Here is a 24,628-nt window from a genome sequence, read left to right as displayed (position 1 = left end):
TACAGGAAGTAGTAGTGATAGTAGTAGATTCAGGAAGTAGTAGTGATAGTAGTAGATGCAGGAAGTAGTAGTGATAGTAGTAGGTACAGGAAGTAGTAGTGATAGTAGTAGATACAGGAAGTAGTAGTGATAGTAGTAGATGCAGGAAGTAGTAGTGATAGTAGTAGATGCAGGAAGTAGTAGTGATAGTAGTAGGTACAGGAAGTAGTAGTGGTAGTAGTAGATACAGGAAGTAGTAGTGATAGTAGTAGATGCAGGAAGTAGTAGTGATAGTAGTAGGTACAGGAAGTAGTAGTGATAGTAGTAGATACAGGAAGTAGTAGTGATAGTAGTAGATGCAGGAAGTAGTAGTGATAGTAGTAGATGCAGGAAGTAGTAGTGATAGTAGTAGATACAGGAAGTAGTAGTGGTAGTAGTAGATACAGGAAGTAGTAGTGATAGTAGTAGATGCAGGAAGTAGTAGTGATAGTCGTCCATGCAGGAAGTAGTAGTGATAGTAGTAGATGCAGGAAGTAGTAGTGATAGTAGTAGATGTAGGAAGTAGTAGTGATAGTAGTAGATGCAGGAAGTAGTAGTGATAGTCGTCCATGCAGGAAGTAGTAGTGATTGTAGTAGATGCAGGAAGTAGTAGTGATAGTAGTATATGCAGGAAGTAGTAGTGATAGTAGTAGATACAGGAAGTAGTAGTGATAGCAGTCTATGCAGGAAGTAGTAGTGATAGTAGTCGTGTTGTCTGAGGCCAGCAGTCATGTGCTTCACCTCAGCAGATCACCTCTCAAAATATCACACAAACACATGGATTATATTTCTATGTTTATCACCATCTTCATTTTAATGTCAAGTATTTTAGTGAATTTTATTAAAGATGTCAAAAACCATGGATTATATTTCTGTTCATCATCATCTTCATTTTAATGTGTATTTTATTGTATTTTATGAAACATTGTGTCTTGCCTTCAAGCTAGCGTTGTGGCACTTGTGTCGTAATCGGAGGCAGCATGAGTGCTGCCGACACCGGAGAGTTGTGGTTCATTGAGAGGAAAAATGGCTAAAATATTAATGTCAAAAATAAAAAAAAACATATAATTAATTAAAATAAAGGGACAAGCGGTAGAAAATGAATGGATGGATGGATGGAAATTATTTTGCCTGTTGTAAAGCATTGACATGCTTTGGGGCTGCACGAGTGCACATAGAAACTGCAGTTTATTGACAGGATAGGCATTCAAAAACAATCATTAAAATTAAAAAAGTAAAAGTAAAAATTCAAACTCTTATTAATTTTTTTTTTTATATTTTCATATTTATTATACTTTAAACATCTAACTTAAATGTAATTCTGGATTAATTATTTAGAATGGTTATTTTAAATGCTGTGTCTTGGCGACAGTCAAGAATGGTGATTGGTAGTCATGTGCTGCATGAGGGCTGTCTTAAAAATAGGATAGAACAATTGAAATTGATCAAATCTGGCTTAAAAACAGGATAAAACAATTAAAATGGATAAAATACGGCTTAAAAACAGGATAGAAAATGCTAATTGATGAAATATATGTTTTCACTATTTATCACAATAATACTAATTGTATTTCAATATATATATATATATATATTTTTTATTTTTATTTTTTATTTTTTTATTTATTTATTTATTTATTTATTTATTTTTTTAAATTTAGCATAATTAGTTTCAATCCGGGCAGAATGGTGGCAGAGGGGTTAGTGCATCTGCCTCACAATACGAAGGTCCTGAGTAGTCGTGAGTTCAATCCCGGGCTCGGGATCTTTCTGTGTGGAGTTTGCATGTTCTCCCCGTGACTGCGTGGGTTTCCTCCGGCTTCCTCCCACTTCCAAAGACATGCACCTGGGGATAGGTTGATTGGCAACACTAAATTGGCCCTTGTGTGTGAATGTTGTCTATCTGTGTTGGCCCTGTGAGGAGGTGGCGACTTGTCCAGGGTGTACTCCGCCTTCCGCCCAATTGTAGCTGAGAGAGGCTCCAGCGCCCCCCGCGACCCCGAAGGGAATAAGCGGTAGAAAATGGATGGATGGATGGATAGTTTCAATCCTGCCTTCGGTCAAGCATGGTGGTTGGTGGTAACGTCACTCTGTCTGGGGCTGCATGAGTGCTGCCAACACTGAAGAGCCGCGGTTCACTACGGGAAACATGTCTTAAAAACAGGATAGCAACATTAGAATTGAGTGTGTGTATATATATATATATATATATATATATATATATATATATATATATATATATATATATATATATATATTTATTTGTTTTTATTTAAGATTGATTAGTTCCTTCAGTCAATCATGGTGGTTGGTTGGTGGTCACTCTGTTTGGGGATGCATGAGTGCTGCCGGCTAGGATGAGCTGTGGTAAATACCTCTTAAAAACAGGGATTTAAAAAATTGTACATAGTGTTTTCTCTAAATATTTTTTTTAAACGTTGTATTACAATAATGTTGATTGTATTCTTGATATATTTCCATATAATGATTTAGAATGCCTCGTTCTAGTCTAGTCAAGGTCTGAGAGAGCTGTGGTTCAGTGAGGGAAAGATGTCACTGAAATGCCATTTAAAAAGGACAATAACATACATTTAAAACTATTTATTCCAATGATGGTTTTTTTTATGTCAATGTTTTTTTTTTCTTCTGGATAATTATGCGTAGTTTCAATGTTTCCGCCATGGTGACGGCTTGACTGCACGAGTGCTGGGGAGCTACGGTTCATTGCGGTTCTTGTGACATTCATGACCTGAATCTGCTGAGGTGAAAAAAAAAAAAAAGAAAAAAAAAAAAAAAAAAAAAAAAAAAAAAAAAAATTATATATATATATATATATATATATATATATATATATATATATATATATATATATATATATATATATATATATATATATATATTCAGTAAAGAAAGAGAGGATAAAAAACTGCTCCAGAGCTCACAGGGACTAAATCTCAAGTCAGCTTCTTGTCACCACTTGGAGGTTTTGGTGAATAAAAACTAGCATGTCGCCACTTGGACTGCAGGGGGCAGCAGAGCAGAGCTAGACAATGAGCCCCGGTGAGCGCGTGGCCAGTTTGTCTCAGAAGGAGAGAAGAGAGACCACAAGGAAGGTCTTGGAGAAAAACTCACCTCTGGTCTGAAGGCTTCTTGCCAGACTGGGGACTTGAGGAGACATGGGGAGGGGGGGGTGAGGGGTTGGATTGGGGGGGTGGGGGGGTGGGGGGGGGGGGGGGTTAGAGAGTCAAAGCATGCAAGGAGAATGGAAAGAAAATAGGGTTGTTGTGCCTTTAACGCTGCCATGTTGTGTCTTAGCAGTAAGTTGGATGATGCGGACACCTTTGTTACTTTCTAGTCCTGCCTTGTAGGCTTTTTGTAATATGTAACTATAATTATTTGTTTGTATTGACAAATGTCACCTTTTATTGTTCTATGATTTGTACCTATCTCGAACTTGTGTGCTTAGCTGTTGTGTAGCTGCTCGCTGATAGTAGCCCAGCATGTTTACCTTTTGGAATTGACTTTAGTGGAATAGAGGAAATAGTGTCTTTATTGGAGGACATTTAGATGTTAACTGTTTGTACAACACTCTCCTTGTATCGCACATGACATCACACACAAGTAAACACTCTGCTTGTATCGCACGTGATATCACACACAAGTAAACACACTGCAGGACTGCTTGTATCACACATGATATCACACACAAGTAAACACACTGCAGGACTGCTTGTATCACACATGATATCACACACAAGTAAACACTCAGCAGGACTGCTTGTATCACACATGATATCACACACAAGTAAACACTCAGCAGGACTGCTTGTATTGCACATGGTATCACACAAGTAAACACTCTGCTTGTATCACACATGATATCACACATGAGTAAACACTCTGCATGACTGCTTGAATTGCACATGATATCACACACAAGTAAACACTCTGCAGGACTGCTTGTATTGCACATGATATCACACAAGTAAACTGCTTATATCGCCTATGGTATCACACACAAAAGTAAACACACTGCAGGACTGCTTGTATCGCACAGGATATCACACACAAGTAAACACTCTGCAGGACTGCTTGTGTAACACATGATATCACACACAAGTAAAGACTCTGCAGGACTGCTTGTATTGCACATGATCGCACCCACAGGTAAACACTCTGCTTGTATCGCACATGATATTATACACAAGTAAACACGCTGCAGAACTGCTTGTATCACACATGATACCACACACAAGTAAACACTGGTAGACTGTTTGTATCGCACATGATATCGCACATTACGTAAACACTACTGCAGGACTGCTTGTATCGCACATGATATCACACAAAAGTAAACACTCTGCAGGACTGCTTGTATAGCACATGATATCACACACAAGTAAACACTCTGCAGGACTGATTGTATTGCACATGATATCACACACAAGTAAACACTCTGCAGAACTGCTTGTATTGCACATGATAGCACACAAAATGAAACACTCTGCTTGTATCGCACATTATAGCACACACACACACAAGTAAACACTCTGCTTGTATCGCACATTATATCACACACAAGTAAACACTCTGCAGGACTGCTTGTATCGCACATGAAATCACACACAAGTAAACCCGCTGCAGAACTGCTTGTATCACACATGATACCACACACAAGTAAAGACTGCTAGAGTGTTTGTATCGCACATGATATCGCACATTAAGTAAACACTCTGCAAGACTGCTTGTATCGCACATGACATCGCACACAAGTGAACACGCTGCAGGACTGCTTGTATTGCACATGATCGCACACACAGGTAAACACTCTGCTTGTATCACACATGATATCACACACACGTAAACACGCTGCAGAACTGCTTGTATCACACATGATATCACACACAAGTAAACACGCTGCAGGACTGCTTGTATCACACATGAGATCACACACAAGTAAACACTGCTGAACTGTTTGTATCGCACACAAGTAAACATTCTGCAGGACTGCTTCTATTGCACATGATATTGCACACAGGTAAACACGCTGCGGGACTGCTTATATCGCACATGATATCATACACAAGTAAACACCCTGCTTGTATCGCACATGATATCACACACAAGTAAACACGCTGCGGAACAGCTTGTATATGATATCACACATTTTACATGCAAGCTGATATTGTTTGATTCTTGTTTCGCTTTTTTGACCGATATCAGATCAGGACAGCACCACTAAAACATGTTAAACAGCATCGAGACTCACTATTGAGTCACTTACTTTATATGTCATATTATATTTTCATTTAGTTCAATATGAAGCGTGTCTTCATTACAAAAGCTTTTTTGACACTGAATTTTTGTGTTTGAATTTAATTTTTTTTACATCAAATTATGCAGACAATTTTATTGAATAACATTGTGCAAAAAATGTATTTAGTGCATAAAAATGTGTAAAAAAAAAAATCAGTGCACAATAATTCAGTGTAATAAAAATTAAGTGCAGACAAAATCAGTGTAAAAAAAACCTCACTTCAAAATAATTGAGTGCAAAAAAAATCTGTGCAGAAAAATATAGCGCAAAAAAAATGAGTGAATAAAAATTCAGTGTAAAAAGAATTCAGAGCAGAAAAAAATATGTGTAAAAAATGAGGTGCAAAAAAAAAAAAAAGTTGTATAAAAAACTCCTCTCTGAGCTGCCACCTTAACATGGTAGAGGAGTTTGCGTGTCCCAATGATCCTAGGAGCTTTGTTGTCCGGGGGCTTTATGCCCCCTGGTAGGGTCTCCCAAGACAAACTGGTCCTAGGTGAGGGATCAGACAAAGAGCAGCTCGAAGACCTCCATGAAATATAAAAAACAAGGACCCAGATTTCCCTCGCCCGGACGCGGGTCACCGGGGCCCCCCCCTGGAGCCAGGCCCGGAGGTGGGGCACGATGGCGAGCGCCTGGTGGCCGGGCCTGTCCCCATGGGGCCCGGCCGGGCACAGCCCGAAGAGGCAACGTGGGTCCCCCCTCCAATGGGCTCACCACCCATAGCAGGGGTCATAGAGGTCGGGTGCAATGTGAGCTGGGCGGCAGCCGAAGGCAGGGCACTTGGCGGTCCGATCCTCGGCTACAGAAGCTAGCTCTTGGGATGTGGAACGTCACCTCGCTGGGGGGAAAAGGAGCCTGAGCTAGTGCGCGAGGTGGAAAAGTTCCGGCTAGATATAGTCAGACTCACTTCGACGCACAGCAAGGGCTCTGGAACCAGTTCTCTAGAGAGGGGCTGGACTCTCTTCCACTCTGGCGTTGCCGGCAGTGAGAGGCGACGAGCTGGGGTGGCAATTCTTGTTTCCCCCCGGCTCAGAGCCTGTACGTTGGAGTTCAACCCGGTGGACGAGAGGGTAGCTTCCCTCCGCCTTCGGGTGGGTGGACGGGTCCTGACTGTTGTTTGCGCTTACGCGCCAAACCGCAGCTCAGAGTACCCACCCTTTTTGGATTCACTCGAGGGAGTACTGGAGAGTGCTCCCCCGGGTGATTCCCTCGTTCTACTGGGGGACTTCAATGCTCATGTTGGCAACGACAGTGAAACCTGGAGAGGCGTGATTGGGAAGAATGGCTGCCCGGATCTGAACCCGAGCGGTGTTTTGTTATTGGACTTTTGTGCCCGTCACAGATTGTCCATAACGAACACCATGTTCAAACATAAGGGTGTCCATATGTGCACTTGGCACCAGGACACCCTAGGCCGCAGTTCCATGATCGACTTTGTAGTTGTGTCATCGGATTTGCGGCCTCATGTTTTGGACACTCGGGTGAAGAGAGGGGCGGAGCTTTCTACCGATCACCACCTGGTGGTGAGTTGGCTGCGATGGTGGGGGAGGATGCCGGACAGACCTGGCAGGCCCAAACGCATTGTGAGGGTTTGCTGGGAACGTCTGGCACAGTCTCCTGTCAGAGAGAGTTTCTATTCCCACCTCCGGAAGAACTTTGAACATGTCACGAGGGAGGTGCTGGACATTGAGTCCGAATGGACCATGTTCCGCGCCTCTATTGTCGAGGCGGCTGATTGGAGCTGTGGCCGCAAGGTAGTTGGTGCTTGTCGTGGCGGTAATCCTAGAACCCGTTGGTGGACACCGGTGGTGAGGGATGCCGTCAAGCTGAAGAAGGAGTCCTATCGGGTTCTTTTGGCTCATAGGACTCCTGAGGCAGCGGACAGGTACCGACAGGCCAAGCGGTGTGCGGCTTCAGCGGTCGCAGAGGCAAAAACTCGGACATGGGAGGAGTTCGGGGAAGCCATGGAAAACGACTTCCGGACGGCTTCGAAGCAATTCTTGCCCACCCTCCGCCGCCTCAGGAAGGGGAAGCAGTGCACTATCAACACCGTGTATGGCGAGGATGGTGTTCTGCTGACCTCGACTGCGGATGTTGTGGATCGGTGGAGGGAATACTTCGAAGACCTCCTCAATCCCACCAACACGTCTTCCTCTGAGGAAGCAGTGCCTAGGGAGTCTGTGGTGGGCTCTCCTATTTCTGGGGCTGAGGTTGCTGAGGTAATTAAAAAGCTCCTCGGTGGCAAGGCCCCAGGGGTAGATGAGATCCGCCCGGAGTTCCTTAAGGCTCTGGATGCTGTGGGGCTGTCTTGGTTGACAAGACTCTGCAGCATCGCGTGGACAACGGGGGCGGTGCCTCTGGATTGGCAGACCGGGGTGGTGGTTCCTCTCTTTAAGAAGGGGAACCGGAGGGTGTGTTCTAACTATTGTGGGATCACACTCCTCAGCCTTCCTGGTAAGGTCTATTCAGGTGTACTGGAGAGGAGGCTACGCCGGATAGTCGAACCTCGGATTCAGGAGGAACAGTGTGGTTTTCGTCCTGGTCGTGGAACTGTGGACCAGCTCTATACTCTCGGCAGGGTCCTTGAGGGTGCATGGGAGTTTGCCCAACCAGTCTACATGTGTTTTGTGGACTTGGAGAAGGCATTCGACCGTGTCCCTCGGGAAGTCCTGTGGGGAGTGCTCAGAGAGTATGTGGTATCAGACTGTCTGATTGTGGCAGTCCGCTCCCTGCATGCTCAGTGCCAGAGCTTGGTCCGCATTGCCGGCAGTAAGTCGGACACGTTTCCAGTGAGGGTTGGACTCCGCCAAGGCTGCCCTTTGTCACCGATTCTGTTCATAACTTTTATGGACAGAATTTCTAGGCGCAGTCAAGGCGTTGAGGGGATGGGGTTTGATGGCTGAAGGAATAGGTCTCTGCTTTTTGCAGAGGATGTGGTCCTGCTGGCTTCATCAGGCCAGGATCTTCAGCTCTCACTGGATCGGTTCGCAGCCGAGTGTGAAGCGACTGGGATGAGAATCAGCACCTCCAAGTCCGAGTCCATGGTTCTCACCCGGAAAAGGGTGGAGTGCCATCTCTGGGTTGGGGAGGAGATTTTCCCCCAAGTGGAGGAGTTCACGTACCTCGGAGTCTTGTTCACGAGTGGGGGAAGAGTAGATCGTGAGATCGACAGGCGGATCGGTGCGGCGTCTTCAGTAATGCGGACGCTGTATCGATCCGTTGTGGTGAAGAAGGAGCTGAGCCGGAAGGCAAAGCTCTCAATTTACCGGTCGATCTACGTTCCCATCCTCACCTATGGTCATGAGCTTTGGGTTATGACCGAAAGGACAAGATCACGGGTACAAGCGGCCAAAATGAGTTTCCTCCGCCGGGTGGCGGGGCTCTCCCTTAGAGATAGGGTGAGAAGCTCTGCCATCCGGGAGGAGCTCAAAGTAAAGCCGCTGCTCCTCCACATCGAGAGGAGCCAGATGAGGTGGTTCGGGCATCTGGTCAGGATGCCACCCGAACGCCTCCCTAGGGAGGTGTTTAGGGCACGTCCGACCGGTAGGAGGCCGCGGGGAAGACCCAGGACACGTTGGGAAGACTATGTCTCCCGGCTGGCCTGGGAACGCCTCGGGGTCCCCCGGGAGGAGCTGGACGAAGTGGCTGGGGAGAGGGAAGTCTGGGCTTCCCTGCTTAGGCTGCTGCCCCCGCGACCCGACCTCGGATAAGCGGAAGACGATGGATGGATGGATGGATGGTGTATAAAAATTCAGTGCAAAAAAATCAGTGTAGAAAAATTCAGTGCAAAAAAAATCAGTGCAGAAAACTTTAGTGTATAAATTTTACTTACTCAGTGGCCTAGTGGTTAGTGTCCGCCCTGAGATCGGTAGGTTCAAACCCCGGCCAAGTCATACCAAAGACTATAAAAATGGGACCCATTACCTCCCTGCTTGGCACTCAGCATCAAGTGTTGGAATTGGGGGTTAAATCACCAAAAATGATTCCTGGGCGCGGCACCGCTGCTGCCCACTACTCCCCTCACCTCCCAGGGGGTGAACAAGGGTGATGGGTCAAATGCAAAGAACAAATTTCACCACACCTAGTGTGTGTGTGACAATCATTGGTACTTTAACTTTAGTGTTAACAAAATCAGTGTAAAATAATCAGTATCGAACAATTTAGTGCCAAAACAATTAGTGTACAAAAATTCAGTGCAAAAAAAAAAAAAAAATTGTGTATAAAATTTTGTGTAAAAAAAAATGTGTGTAAAATAATCAGTATGGAACAATGTAGTGCAAAAAAACATGTGTGTATACAAATTTAGTGTTATAAAATCAGTGCAAAACACATTTGGTGCCAAAAGATTCAGTGCAAAAAAATTATGTGTAGGAAAATTAAGTGTGAAAAAAATCAGTGCAGAAAAATTCAGTGTATACAAATTCAGAATTAAAAAAATCAGAGCAGAAAAATTCCGAGCAAAAAAAAAAAAGTGTATTAAAAATTTAGTGTAAAAAATCAGTGTAGAATAGTCAGTATAGAAAAATTCAGTGCAAAAAAAATTCAGTGTAAAAAAAAAAAAAATCAGCACAGAAATATTCAGTGCAAATTTTTTTAAATAAATTGTGTATAAAAATTCAGTGTAAAAAGTCATTGTGTATAAAAATTCAGTATTGGATGCTTCAGCACTCACCTCATTGGCTAATTCCGACACAACCTCGATTGATTCAGTCCTAATTTACCCAAAGTGAATCATGACAGATCTGCACTTAATGAAATTTAAAACAATTATTTTTTTCAAACACACAATATTTGCTGACACATTTTAATTCAATAATGATTTAAAATGAAAAAAAAAAATCAGTGACATAAATTTAGTTTTTAAAAACAACTTTGTTAATAAAGACAAAGTATATTAGCATGTAGCTACGTTGCCACGCGATCAAACATGTTTTTATTAGCCAATCAAAGGAGTGCATAGAAATGATACCAGCGCTGTAAGAGTAGAGTCCGATACGGATTTGATCGATCATAAAAAATTACAGGTCTGCCATTAAAGGATGCTAGTAGCATTAGCGCTAAATGAGACTTATTTTCTCTTAACTTATCTTTGACAGAAAATTGATTTGTTTTCTCCACAGAATGAAATGACGCTAAACTCACGCTGGAAAACTTGTGACAGTGTGGCCCTCAGGGGACACGGCACTGACATGCTAACTATTCTTCTGCTAAAGTTAGCATACTATCTATTTTGGAGAATTTTGCAGGTGTACACCTCAGTGTCACATATTGTGTTACTTCATGCATGCTAATGTTGACATGCTACCGCTAGTATGGTAGCCTTTTATCTCATTTTACAGCAACACACCCAACGGTCATATATTCTGTTACTTGACTCTATCTTGCTAGCATGCTAATGTTACCATGCTAACTTTTCCAGCTAATTTCACAGATGTACACCTCAGAGTTACCGCATGCATGCTAACTGTTAGCATGCTAACATTAACATGATGTCTAGTTTTGCTTATTTTTTGCTCATTTTGCAGTATAGACCTAACAGCTGTATATTTTGTTACTTGACACTGTCTGGCTAGCATGCTAACGGTTAGCATTGCCGTTTGGCTTTTCAGCATTCGCACGGTTTTTCTACTGAAATTTCCTGGTTGAGCTTTGCCAGAATGAAGGTAAGTTAAGGCCTGATGTAAACCCGGGCTAAGGAGTAATGAATAACTCATATTTTCTTCTTTGTTTATGACACATGCATAACAATGTTACACAGTCTCCTCTTGCCAAAATGCTGACCATGCACTTTCATGCTTCTTCCCACTGCGGCTCATAACACATGGATATGGACTCGGGGCGTCACGTCCGATACTGGAGCCTTAAGTATTGATCCCATACGATATCAGCAGGAATCATCGATACTTGTGTTATTGAGTAGTGTTCGACAAGGTTTGATCAACAGTTACGAAAAACACTAACAGATTTATTATTAACCGTCTGGAATGGACTTATGCTGTCATTAAGTTGAAGTGGAGTGGTATTTTACATTTTTTGGGGTGACACAGAATGACCACATTCATTCGTGACATAGTAGGTTGAATGATGCGGACACGTTTGTTACTGAATCTTCAGGCACTTAACGATTCGATTCCTGGGGTGACAAGTCGATTCAGAATGGATGAAAGTATCATTTGGTGTCATAATTGGAATCAAACTTTGTCAAATCAGGTTAGAAAAGCTCCTTCTGGAGACGGCCTAAAAATAACATTTTTAAAAGTTAAGTCATATCAAGAAAAATGCAGTTAATGCAAATAAAAAATGATATATATATTTTTTTTTGAAATTTTGTTTGGATCAATTTTTGAAAAATATAAATGGATTTAGAATCGGGATTTGGATCTGAATTGACTTGTTTGTGCTCCGCTTTAATTTTATATGTAAAAACATTTTTTTTATGAAAAAATAAAATTAAGAACAAGTGTAATTAAAGAAAATCATTTAAATGTATTTTAAAAGTGCTAAATATAATAACTTTTTTTATTATTGTACAATAATGGTTGCATAGAGAGGTCCTGAAAAGTATATTTCCATAAAAAAAAGAGATAAAATAAATAAATAAATAAATATATGTATGTATATACGTATATAAAAACATATATACATCTATACACACATATATGTACATAAACATATATACAAATATATATATATATATATATATATATATATATATATATATATATATATATATATATATATATATATATATATATATACATACATACACAATACTTTATCTTTTATATATCCATTTTTGAAAATAAAGAATTGATTTAGAATCAGAATAAAAAAGAATCACAATTTTGATGTGAATTTTTTTTTTGTGAACATTTGAATAAAGAAAAAATGTAATTAAAAACATATTTTACATTTTATTTGAAAAATGTTAAATAATAATAATACAAATGTGTATTTACATTATTAAAGTGGTTAGAAAAGCTCCTTCTGGTTGCATAGAGAGGTCCTAAAACCTCCTTTTAAAAGTACATTACTGTAATGTATATATATATATATATATATATATATATATATATATATATATATATATATATATATATATATATATATATATATTTAACTTGTGTACTTAGCTGTTGTGTAGCTGCTAGCTCCTAGTAGCTAGGGACATTTTCCATACACGCCGATATCATCTGATACTTGCTGATATCACAGCGATATCAGTATCGGACCGGACACCCCAAATATGGACTTGATGGATGATGGACAGTTAGGATGATTATTGTCTGCTATTGTGTGGCCTATCAAGGGAGAGAGTTAGTTGTGTTTGATTGACAGCTGTGGTCTACTTACTCTGGAATCTCATTGGTCAGTTGGCTTGTGTGCAGAAGGAAGACAACACGTCAGACACACAAACAACACAAACACACACAACACACCTAGACACAACATAAACAACACACATAGACACAGACATTTTGGACTGCTTGGTGGGAGCTTCTACTTTTATACAATTCATAAACACACTAAAATACTTTTATAGCAAGTAGAATTGATAAAAAAAACAGTAAAAAAATATTTTTTAAAGCAAGTAGAATTCATAAAACACACATAAAAATACTATAATGTCAAATATAATTCATAAAAAATACCAAGAAATACTATTAGATCAAGTAGAATTCATAAAAACAATAAATAATACTTTAATGTCAAGTAAAAGTCATAAAAAACCCTCAAAGAAATACTTTTAAATCAAGTATAATTCATAAAAAACACTAAAAATACCTTTATGTCAAGTATAATTTTATAAAAAAAACACAAAAAAATACTATTACATCAGGTATGATTAATAAAAACCCCCATTAAAGAATATGTTCGTATAAAGTATAATTCATAAAAACAGTAAAAATAATTTTATATAAAATATAATTCATAAAACACACTAAAAATACTCTTATAGCAAGTAGAATTAATAAAAAACACTAAAAAAATAATTTTATGTCAATTATAATTCATAAAAAACACAAACAAATACTTTTATGTCAAATATAATTAATAAAAAAACACTAAAAAATACTCTTATATCAGGTATAATTAATTAAAACAACACTAAAAAAATACTTTTATATCATGTATAATTCATTAAAAAACACAAACAAATACTTAAATGTCAAGGATAATTTTATAAAAACACCAAAAAATACTATTAGAACAAGTATGATCAATAAAAAAAACAATTAATAATACTATCATATCAAGTATAATTCATGAAAAAAACACTTAAAAATACTACCATATCAAGTATTATTAATTAAAAAAAACACTAAAAAATACGATAATCTCGAGTATAATTCATAAAAAAACACTAAAAAATACTACTAGATCAAGTATGATCAATAAAAAACAATTAATAATGCTATCATATCAAGTATAATTAATAAAAAAACAAAAAAATACGATAATATTGATTATAATTTATAAGAAAAACACTAAAAAATACTATTATACCAAGTATAATTCATAACAAACACTAACAATACTATTATAGCAAGTATAATTCATAAAAAACACAAAAAACATTATTATATCATGTATAATTCATAAAAAAGACTCAATAGAAAAAATTAAAATACTGTTAATCATGTATAATTAATATAAAACACTAAAAATACTATTATATCAAGTATGATTCATTAAAAACTTAAAACATATATAAAGTATAATTCATAAAACACTAAACATGTACTATTATATCAGGTATAATTAATAAAAAACACAAATAAAATACCAAAAAACCTACTATATCAAGTACAATTCATAAAAAAACTAAAAAATAATTTAAAAACACTTCTATCATATCAAGTGTAAGTCATAAAAGCACTAAAAATAGTGTTTTTTAGTATAATAATTTTTTTTAAATCTATAATTTATAAAAAAACAAAAAAATAATTGTATCCAAAGTATAATTCATAAAAAAAACTATTATATCAAGTATACTTCATAAAAAATAACATCATAAGAGAAAAGCTACATCATACTAAAGAAAACAACAACTAAACAATAGGATGATTACAAAAATAGTAGAATATTAAAATATATGACAATGAGGTCTTAAATTATCTCAAAAAAGCTAACATGCTGACAGTACTATGCTAACAATAGGATGATTACAATAATAGTAGAATATTAAAATATATGACACTGAAGTCTTAAATTAGCTCAAAAAAGCTAACATACTAACAGTATTATGCTAAGAATAGGATGATTACAATAATAGTAAAATATTAAAATATATGACACTGAGGTCTTAAATGAGCTCAAAAAGCTAACATGCTAACAGTACTATGCTAACAATAGAAATATTACAAAAATAGTAGAATATTAAAATATATGACACTGAGGTCTTAAATTAGCTCAAAAAAGCTAACATGCTAACAGTACTGTGCTAACAATAGAAATATTACAAAAATAGTAGAATATTAAAATATATGACACTGAGGTCTTAAATGAGCTCAAAAAGCTAACATGGTAACAGTACTATGCTAACAATAGAAATATTGCAAAAATAGTAGAATATTAAAATATATGACACTGAGGTCTTAAATTAGCTCAAAAAGCTAACATGCTAACATTACTATCGTAAGAATAGGTTGATTACAGTAATAGTAAAATATTAAAATATATAACACTGAGGTCTTAAATTAGCTCAAAAAAGCTAACATGCTAACAGTACTGTGCTAACAATAGAAATATTACAAAAATAGGAGAATATTAAAATATATGACACTGAGGTCTTAAATTAGCTCAAAAAAGCTAACATGCTAACAGTACTATGCTAACAATAGGATGACTACTAAAATAGTAGAATATTAAAATATATGATACTGAGGTCTTAAATTAGCTTCAAAATGATAGCACGTTAGCATGCTAAAATACTAACTGTAGCATGCGTCAAGCACTAACATGTATGACTCTGTGATGCATACCTGAAAAATGTGTTAAAAATGCTAGCATGGTAATGTTAGCATGCATCAAGAATCCAAACACGACCCTGGTGAAAACCTACAAAATGAGCTGAAAAAGCTAGCTTACTAACATTAGCATGCTAACATGTAGCAATTGAGCAAGTAACACAATAGTTGACGCCAAATTAGCCCCAAAAAAGCTAGCATGGTAATATTGGAATGCTAACAATCGGGATCCGCAAACGGCCCCTGGGCCGCACTTTGGACACCCCTGCGCTAAAGCAAGGACGATTAGCCCGCTGCTTGTTTCCCCGCAGCCTGATGATGTCATCACACATTACTAAAGGAGGCGGAGTTTGTCTGGAGGGGGAGGAGGAGGGTCTTACCTCCTGGTGACGGCGTTGTGGTACTCGATGAAGGTGCGGCCGTCAAAGGCGATGGCCTCTGTCTCCGTGCCGGCAGACTTCTCGTAAATGGCTGGCGGAGGAAGAGGACGATGGTTTAGTGGATCCATGAGACTTTTGCAATTAGCGTAGAGAGGAGAGGCGGCCATGTTGGACAAGGTTAATGGCACACTTTTGTAGGACAGGCTTTTACTACACGCCATGACTTATCACCACTGGGTTGCGCTTTTTTGTATGATTTGGTGATGCTTCTGTCCAGTAAGGTGTGGTGTTCTGGTATGTCGTCACTATGGGAAGTTTTGACGGAGCAGAAACGTGTGAACTCGTTGGGAGTTTCCTCCTCTCCCAGCTCGCTAGCCTCAATCTGAACCTTGGTATTTACCGTGATGACGGACTGGCAGTGTGTCGCGCCTCGCCAAGGAGCAGCGAGAATACCAAGAAGCGCATATGCCAAATTTTCAAAGAGAACGGCCTACGGATCACGATTGAAGCCAACAAGCAAACCGTCAACTTCCTTGACGTCACTTTCAACCTGAGAAATAACAGCTACCAACCATTCACGAAACCCAACACAACACTCCAATACGTGCACCATGACAGCAACCACCCACCCACCACCACGAAAAGAATACCTACCGGAATCAATAAAAGGCTATCGATGCTGTCATCTAGCAAAGCTGAATTTGACCAAGCAACCCCCCCGTACCAAAAAGCCCTTGATGAAAGCGGATACAATTTCACCCTCACCTATGAACCCACGCCAGGAAACCAGCCAAAAAAGAACAGAAAACGAAACGACATCATCTGGTACAACCCCCCATACAGCAAAAACGTCTCAACGAACATTGGACACAAATTCCTCAATCTGATTGACAAACACTTTCCCAAAGACAACACCCTAAGAAAAGTATTCAACAAGAACAACATTAAATTGAGCTACAGCTGCATGAACAATATACGACAAATAATCTCAAACCACAACAAAACAATTGCAAATGAGCCGTCGACCCCCAGACAGAGCGACTCCAAAACCAACAAAGGATGTAACTGTCGAAAGAAACCTGATTGCCCTCTCAACGGGGGGTGCTTACAAACATCAGTTGTCTACCAATCTAAGGTAATACGCAAGGACATTAACACATCCGACACATATGTAGGATTAACCGAGGGAGAATTCAAAACCAGATGGAACAATCACAAGGTTTCTTTCAGGAACAAAAACCTGCGAAATACCACAGAACTCAGCAAACACATTTGGGACCTCAAAGACAATAATGTTGAATATTCAATAACATGGCAAATTCTTGCATCCAGCACACCTTACAATAGTGGTAATAAAAGATGCAACCTATGCTTGAAAGAGAAACTGTTTATTATTTACCGTCCAGACCTGTCATCCCTCAACAAGCGCAGCGAAATTGTAACAACATGCCGCCATAGACGGAAACACCTCCTAGGTAACACATGAGCCAATCACCACGCCCCTAGGCCAGCCTGTACCCACCCACTCTGTGCCCTATATAAACCATGGTATGCGAATGCTCCCATTAAAATCTCCTGATGATTGAGGGTACCCCCCCTCATGAAACAGGCCTGTAGAGATGAAATAGTCTTGTGATTTTTTTCCCGCACACACATATATTGCGCTCTACTACGGTATCGAGCACTATTTTTTGGATAACCTTATTAAGACATATATATATATATATATATATATATATATATATATATATATATATATATATATATATATATATATATATATATATATATATATATATATATATATATATATATATATTATATATATATATATATATATATATTATATATATATATATATATATATTATATATATATTACTTCACATATTTAATTTTAATATAATTTCCAACATAATTATGCAATATACAACAATTTATTAATGACAGTACTAACAAGAATATAACTTTGGAGTAATATTTGCAAGTATGAATCAGTTTCCGCTCGTCCTTGGTTTATTGCTGTTGTCATGAGTTCAATGTGCGGGTCTTGTCTTTTGTTGTGCCCTAAAAAGTGTAAACACTGCAAGTATTGTACTTATTACACCCACCCCCTGTTTAACTGCAACGCGCGTTCTCATTCACTAACACACTGAAATGGCTAATGCTAATCAGTAGCATGCCTATGGCGTATCCCATGTAAATTAGCATTGAGCTATCACATTTGTTTTAATGCTTTTCTTTCATGTTGGAACGCCTTATAGAAGTTATTTTGTATTTCATGCAAGTTATATGGACTTATTTAATTCATCTAGGTGTACTTTTATAGAGTTTTGAAGTCAAAAAACAAATCTAAAACCTAAACCATTTCAAATACTCATAAAAATGTTAAAAACGTAATCATCCTAAAGAAAAGACAATGGCACACTGGTAACTTAAGCCAAAATGGCCGCCATCTTCCTCGCATGTGCACAGTCATGAGGATGGTGTACGTACTGTTCTGGCAATGTCCGCCGGAGTAGCCGCTGAGACACACGCACTCGTACGTGTCCATCTGCGGGCTGCAGCGCCCGCCATTGTGGCACGGCGCCCTGGCACACGGGTGCTGCTGGGACATGAGCAGGTTCTGGGAGCGCAGGGCATTCTCCTCTCGCAGGATGGGCGTGCCCATCAGAAGGATCTGGCGGAGAAAAGATGGATTCATGTTTCATCGAGGCGGCCATTTTGTGTCAAAACTTTCATTCGTCGCCCATTTTGTTTTGAAAGCCATGGCAACAAATACAAAGATGACAGAATACACCAAATAACACAAGAATTATTCATGTTTGCAATAAAACACCAACATATAATACTAGTCAAATATCCTCTATATAACAGGAACATTGTGCTATTTTTAAAGACTTGATGCAAAAAAACTAATCAAAGATCCTCCAAATGACAGGAACATTGTGCTATAACTTGATGCAAACACCCTCAAAGATCCTATATAACACAGGAACACTATGCTATAACTTGATGCAAACACCCTCAAAGATCCTCTATATGACAGGAACATTGTGCTATAACTTGATGCAAACACCTTCAAAGATCCTCTATATAACAGGGACATTATGCTATAACTTGATGCAAACACCCTAAAAGATCCTCTATATGACAGGAACATTGTGCTATAACTTGATGCAAACACCCTCAAAGATCCTCTATGTGACAGAAACATTGTGCTATAAGTTAATGCAAACACCCTCAAAGATGTTCTATACAACAGGAACATTGTGCTATTTTTAAGTCTTGATGCAAAAACACTAGTCAAAGATACTCTAAACGACATAAACATTGTGCTATAACGTTGATGCAAACGCCCTAAAAGATCCTCTATGTGACAGAAACATTGTGCTATAAGTTAATGCAAACACCCTCAAAGATGTTCTATACAACAGGAACATTGTGCTATTTTTAAGTCTTGATGCAAAAACACTAGTCAAAGATACTCTAAACGACATAAACATTGTGCTATAACTTAATGCACACACTCTCAAAGATCCTCTATACAACAGGAACATTGTGCTATTTGTAAGGACTTGATGCAAAAACACTAGTCAAAGATCCTCTATATAACAGGAATATTGTGCTATAACTTGATGCAAATATCCTCAAAGATCCTCTATATGACAGAAACACTGTGCTATAACTTGATGCAAACAGCCTCAAAGATTCTCTATACAACAGGATTGAAGGACGAGGTCCCAGGAAGGACACAGCACACATTGAGCATTATGATTGTCCTCTAGAGAGACTAAGCAAAGTTTGTGGAGCAGAACTAATGACACCTTTGTGCTTTTCTTCTGCTGGCTATTTTTGCTCGTCGTCATGGAGACACACAGCCAAGAAAAAAATAAAAACACTACAAAGATGTCAGAACAAAGATGTGAGAAAAAAACAAATGAACGAGTTGACAATGAGCTTTGTAAAATAAGTGCACAATAATATAATAATATTATAATACTATTATAATATTATATTATCATAATAACATAATATTATCATAATGACATAATATTATAATAATATTATAATATTATATCATCATAATAACATATTATAATAATATAATAATATTATATTATTATTGTGCACTAAAAATAGGAAGATAAATATTAATAATATGAACAATAAGAATATGAATAATACTAATACTATGAATAATATGAAAATGAATAATAATAATACAATGAATATTAATAATAGGAATATTAATAGGAATATAAATAGGAATATGAGTAATATGAATAATAATAATATGAAAAATAATAATAATATGAATATATGAATAATAATAATATGAATACAATTAATAATAACAAAATGAATAACAGTATAATTATGAATAATAATAATAAGCATATGAATAATAATAATAATATGCATTTGAATAATAATATAAATATGAATAATCATATGAAGAATAATATGAAGAATAATATTACGAATAATATGAAGAATAATAAGAATATGAATAATAAGAATATAAATATAAATATGAATAATAATAATAATTACAATATAACAAATCATACGATGACAAACAATGAGTCAGTTCCGGTGTCAAACTTTCACCTTCTGGATGGTTCCCACAAATCCTTCTGTGAGCGCCGCGCTTCTGGCGAGTCGACTGTAGTCAGGAGCTCCGCCCACTAGGAGCGACTCCTTCAGGTTCAAGTCCACGTGGAGGTTCTGAGGACAACAACAACAACAACACTTGTTTACTTCTTGATGGTGTGCAGCTTTCACTTCAATTCTTGGACTGTTTTTATGTACCTGATGTCAAAGATCATTTATATGACAGGAGCACTCTGCTGTTTATATGTAGTTAATACTAAAACTCTTGTTAAATATTATTTATATGACAGGAGTACTCTGCTGTTTTTATGTACTGTACATAATACTAAAACTCTTGTCAAAGATCATTTACAAGACAGGAGCACTTTGCTGTTTTTATGTACATAATACTAAAACTTGTCATAGATCATTCATATGAAAGGAGCACTCTGCTATTCTTATGTACGTGATGCTAAATCTCTTGTCAAAGATAATTTATATGACCGGAGCACTCTGCCGTTTTTAGGTTGTAATGCCAAAACTCTTGTCAAAGATCATTCAAATGACAGGAGCACTTTTAGGATCTACTCCAGAAATGATAGCCAAAGATCATCTATGTAACAGAAGTGCTCTTCAGTCTTTGAATTGGTAATCCTAAAACGTTAGTCAAAGATCCTCTATATGTCAACAGTGCTCTGCTGTTTTTTAAGACATATTCAAGAAGTGACAGTCAAAGATATTCTATTTAAGGATCTACTGCAGACAACTAGTCAAAGATCCTTTATATAACAGGAGTTTTTTGCTGTTTGTGAGGAGCTGCTACAAAAACACTCGTCAAAGATCGTCTATGTAACAGGAGCATACTGCTGTGTTTAAGGAGCTGCTGTGAAGCGCTCGTCAAAGATCCTCTATATAATGGGAACCTAGGAGTGACACCTCCGAGTGTAAAGTACGGAGTTGATCTTTCCTGAGGACAAAAAGAAGTGGTGTAAAACTTGCACCTGCAACACAAACGTGAAAAACAATGGCCGTCCCGTCACTTCCCTCCCGCCCGCCCCCGCGCAGCAGATGGAGCGAGCCGGAGCCAAAGCCACTTTTCTTCTGGCAGTGAAAAGGTGTGTGTGTGTGTGTGTGTGTGTGTGTGTTTGCAAGAGGGGAGTGAAAGGTCGTACTGTGGTGAAACGTCTGCGAGGTGTTTCATTACCTTTCGTGATTTCTTATTTCCAGACAGCACAAGAAGAGAGGAGGAAGAAGAGTTAGTTGGTGACACAAAACCTGCATGCGTTTGCTCAAGGAACTCGGGCAGCATCCTCCTCTTTTATCACCCACAATATTCCCAAAGAGAATCCATCTTCTCCTTGATTGGACGTCAACAATCGCCTCAGAGAAAGAACTTTCATGCTCTTGAAACACGGCCCCACATTTACCCTCAAAATAAACATGGTCCCCTTTTCCCTTTCTCTTTAAAAACACCAATCAAAGATCCTCTATGTTAAAAAGGTGTTCTGCTGTTGTCAAGGATATATGGCAGAAACACTAGTCAAAGATCCTTTATGTTACAAAAGTGTTCTGCTGTTTTAAGGATATACTGCAGAAAGACTAATCAAAGATCCTCTATATGACAGAAGCTTTCTGCAGTTGTTTTTCATCTACTGCAAAAACACCAATCAAAGATCTTCTATATGACAGAAGCATTCTGCGGGTTTTTTTAATCACCTACTGCAAAAACATTAGTCAAAGATCCTCTGTATGACAAAAGTGTTCTATTTTTAAGGATCGACTGCAAAAACTTAAATCAAAGATCCTCTATTTGGCAAAAGCATTCTGCAGTTTTTAACGATCTACTGGAAAAACACGAGTCAAAGATCCTCTATATAACAAGAATGTTGTGCTGTTTTAAGGTTCTACTGCAGAAACACTCGTCATAGATCCTCTATATGACATGACTGTTCTTCTGTTTTCAAAGGGTATTCTGCAGAAACACTAAGCAAAGATCCTCTATATGACAAACGTGTTCTGCAGTTTTTAAAGTAATACTGCAAAAACAATAGTCAAAGATCCTCTATGTGAAAAAAGTGGACTGCTGTTTTTAAGGTCCTACTGCCAAAACACTAGTCAAAGAACCTCTATATAACAAAAATGTTCTGCAGCTTTTAAAGTAATACTGCAAAAACACTAGTCAAAGATCATCTATGTGACAAAAGTGGTCTGCTGTTTTTAAGGTCCTACTGCCAAAACACTAGTCAAAGATCATCTATATAACAAAAGTGGTCTGCTGTTTTTAAGGTCCTACTGCCAAAACACTAGTCAAAGAACCTCTATATAACAAAAATGTTCTGCAGCTTTTAAAGTAATACTGCAAAAACACTAGTCAAAGATCATCTATGTGACAAAAGTGGTCTGCTGTTTTTAAGGTCCTACTGCCAAAACACTAGTCAAAGATCATCTATATAACAAAAGTGGTCTGTTGTTTTTAAGGTCCTACTGCCAAAACACTAGTCAAAGATCATCTATATGACAAAAGTGGTCTGCTGTTTTTAAGGTCCTACTGCCAAAACACTAGTCAAAGAACCTCTATATAACGAAAATGTTCTGCAGCTTTTAAAGTAATACTGCAAAAACACTAGTCAAAGATCATCTATGTGACAAAAGTGGTCTGCTGTTTTTAAGGTCCTACTGCCAAAACACTAGTCAAAGATCATCTATATAACAAAAGTGGTCTGCTGTTTTTAAGGTCCTACTGCCAAAACACTAGTCAAAGAACCTCTATATAACAAAAAGGTTCTGCAGCTTTTAAAGTAATACTGCAAAAACACTAGTCAAAGATCATCTATGTGACAAAAGTGGTCTGCTGTTTTTAAGGTCCTACTGCCAAAACACTAGTCAAAGATCATCTATATAACAAAAGTGGTCTGCTGTTTTTAAGGTCCTACTGCCAAAACACTAGTCAAAGATCATCTATATGACAAAAGTGGTCTGCTGTTTTTAAGGTCCTACTGCCAAAACACTAGTCAAAGAACCTCTATATAACAAAAATGTTCTGCAGCTTTTAAAGTAATACTGCAAAAACACTAGTCAAAGATCATCTATGTGACAAAAGTGGTCTGCTGTTTTTAAGGTCCTACTGCCAAAACACTAGTCAAAGATCATCTATATAACAAAAGTGGTCTGCTGTTTTTAAGGTCCTACTGCCAAAACACTAGTCAAAGAACCTCTATATAACAAAAAGGTTCTGCAGCTTTTAAAGTAATACTGCAAAAACACTAGTCAAAGATCATCTATGTGACAAAAGTGGTCTGCTGTTTTTAAGGTCCTACTGCCAAAACACTAGTCAAAGATCATCGGAATAACAAAAGTGGTCTGCTGTTTTTAAGGTCCTACTGCCAAAACACTAGTCAAAGATCATCTATGTGACAAAAGTGGTCTGCTGTTTTTAAGGTCGTACTGCAAAAACACTAATCATAGATCCTCTATATGACAAAAGTGTTCTGCTGTTTTTAAAGTAATACTGCAAAAACACTAGTCAAAGATCATCTATGTGACAAACGTGGTCTGCTGTTTTTAAGGTCCTACTGCAAAAACACTAATCAAAGATCCTCTATATAACAAAAGTGTTCTGCAGTTTTTAAAGTAATACTGCAAAATCACCAGTCACAGAAGATCTAATGAGACAAAAGTGATCTGCTGGTTTTAAGGTTCTACTGCAAAAACACTAGTCAAAGATCCTCTATGTGACAAAAGTGGTCTGCTGTTATTAAGGGTCTACTGCAAAAACACTAGCCAAAAATCCTCTATATAACAAAAGTGTTCTGCTCACGTCACATTTGTAATAAAAATAATAAATAACATAATATTGAAGTTAATGTTAAAAATGTCAGCTTATTGATTATTTTATACATAACATTTCATACATTTTAATATTTTGGTGTTTTTCTCCCAAAATATTAAAATTCAATAAAATTAGACATTTTTTAAAGATATATTTCCTTTGTAAAATGCTGGTGTCAGCAAACAATTACAATCTTTTTTTTTTCCCCTCCAAACAGATTTAAATGGATTAAAAGTACAGCATTTTATGATGTATATTTACTTCTTATAATACAAGCATGTGGAATAGAAACAATGTTTAAAACATTTTAAATACTGGAGGTGTCAAAAATGTCATATTTAAAAATTGCATTGGGAAAATGAAATTATTAAAAAATATCCCACAAACATTGAATTATGTATCATTCACAAAAATAAGTAATAAATAATATTGCAAACAAGTATTTAGTAAATATTTCATTTGAATGGTAAAAAAAGGCATACATATTTAATGTGACAAAATGTCATTCATGCTATTAA

The 24,628-nt window shown here is 37.5% G+C and overlaps 1 protein-coding gene across 7 annotated transcripts in view; it reads right to left on the bottom strand.

The window, feature by feature from the left end:
- The window catches only part of agrn (agrin), a 601,652-nt gene that overhangs the window by 11,459 nt on the left and 565,565 nt on the right, over window positions 1-24,628 (bottom strand). For 3 of the 7 annotated variants that reach the window (XM_072915893.1, XM_072915897.1, XM_072915894.1), the window contains 5 exons: window positions 21,486-21,497; window positions 20,300-20,416; window positions 18,182-18,365; window positions 15,687-15,777; window positions 12,689-12,712 (listed from right to left, as the gene is read on the bottom strand). In XM_072915893.1, coding sequence (XP_072771994.1) covers window positions 12,689-12,712; window positions 15,687-15,777; window positions 18,182-18,365; window positions 20,300-20,416; window positions 21,486-21,497 — 428 coding nt within the window. The remainder of the gene's footprint in view (window positions 1-12,688; window positions 12,713-15,686; window positions 15,778-18,181; window positions 18,366-20,299; window positions 20,417-21,485; window positions 21,498-24,628) is intronic. The other 4 variants (XM_072915896.1, XM_061985593.2, XM_072915895.1 and 1 more) reach the window with 3 other exon arrangements.

Source organism: Nerophis lumbriciformis, linkage group LG23, assembly GCF_033978685.3.
Source record: "Nerophis lumbriciformis linkage group LG23, RoL_Nlum_v2.1, whole genome shotgun sequence".
Classification (NCBI taxonomy): domain Eukaryota; kingdom Metazoa; phylum Chordata; class Actinopteri; order Syngnathiformes; family Syngnathidae; genus Nerophis; species Nerophis lumbriciformis.
This window is presented reverse-complemented; position numbering and strand designations above follow the sequence as displayed.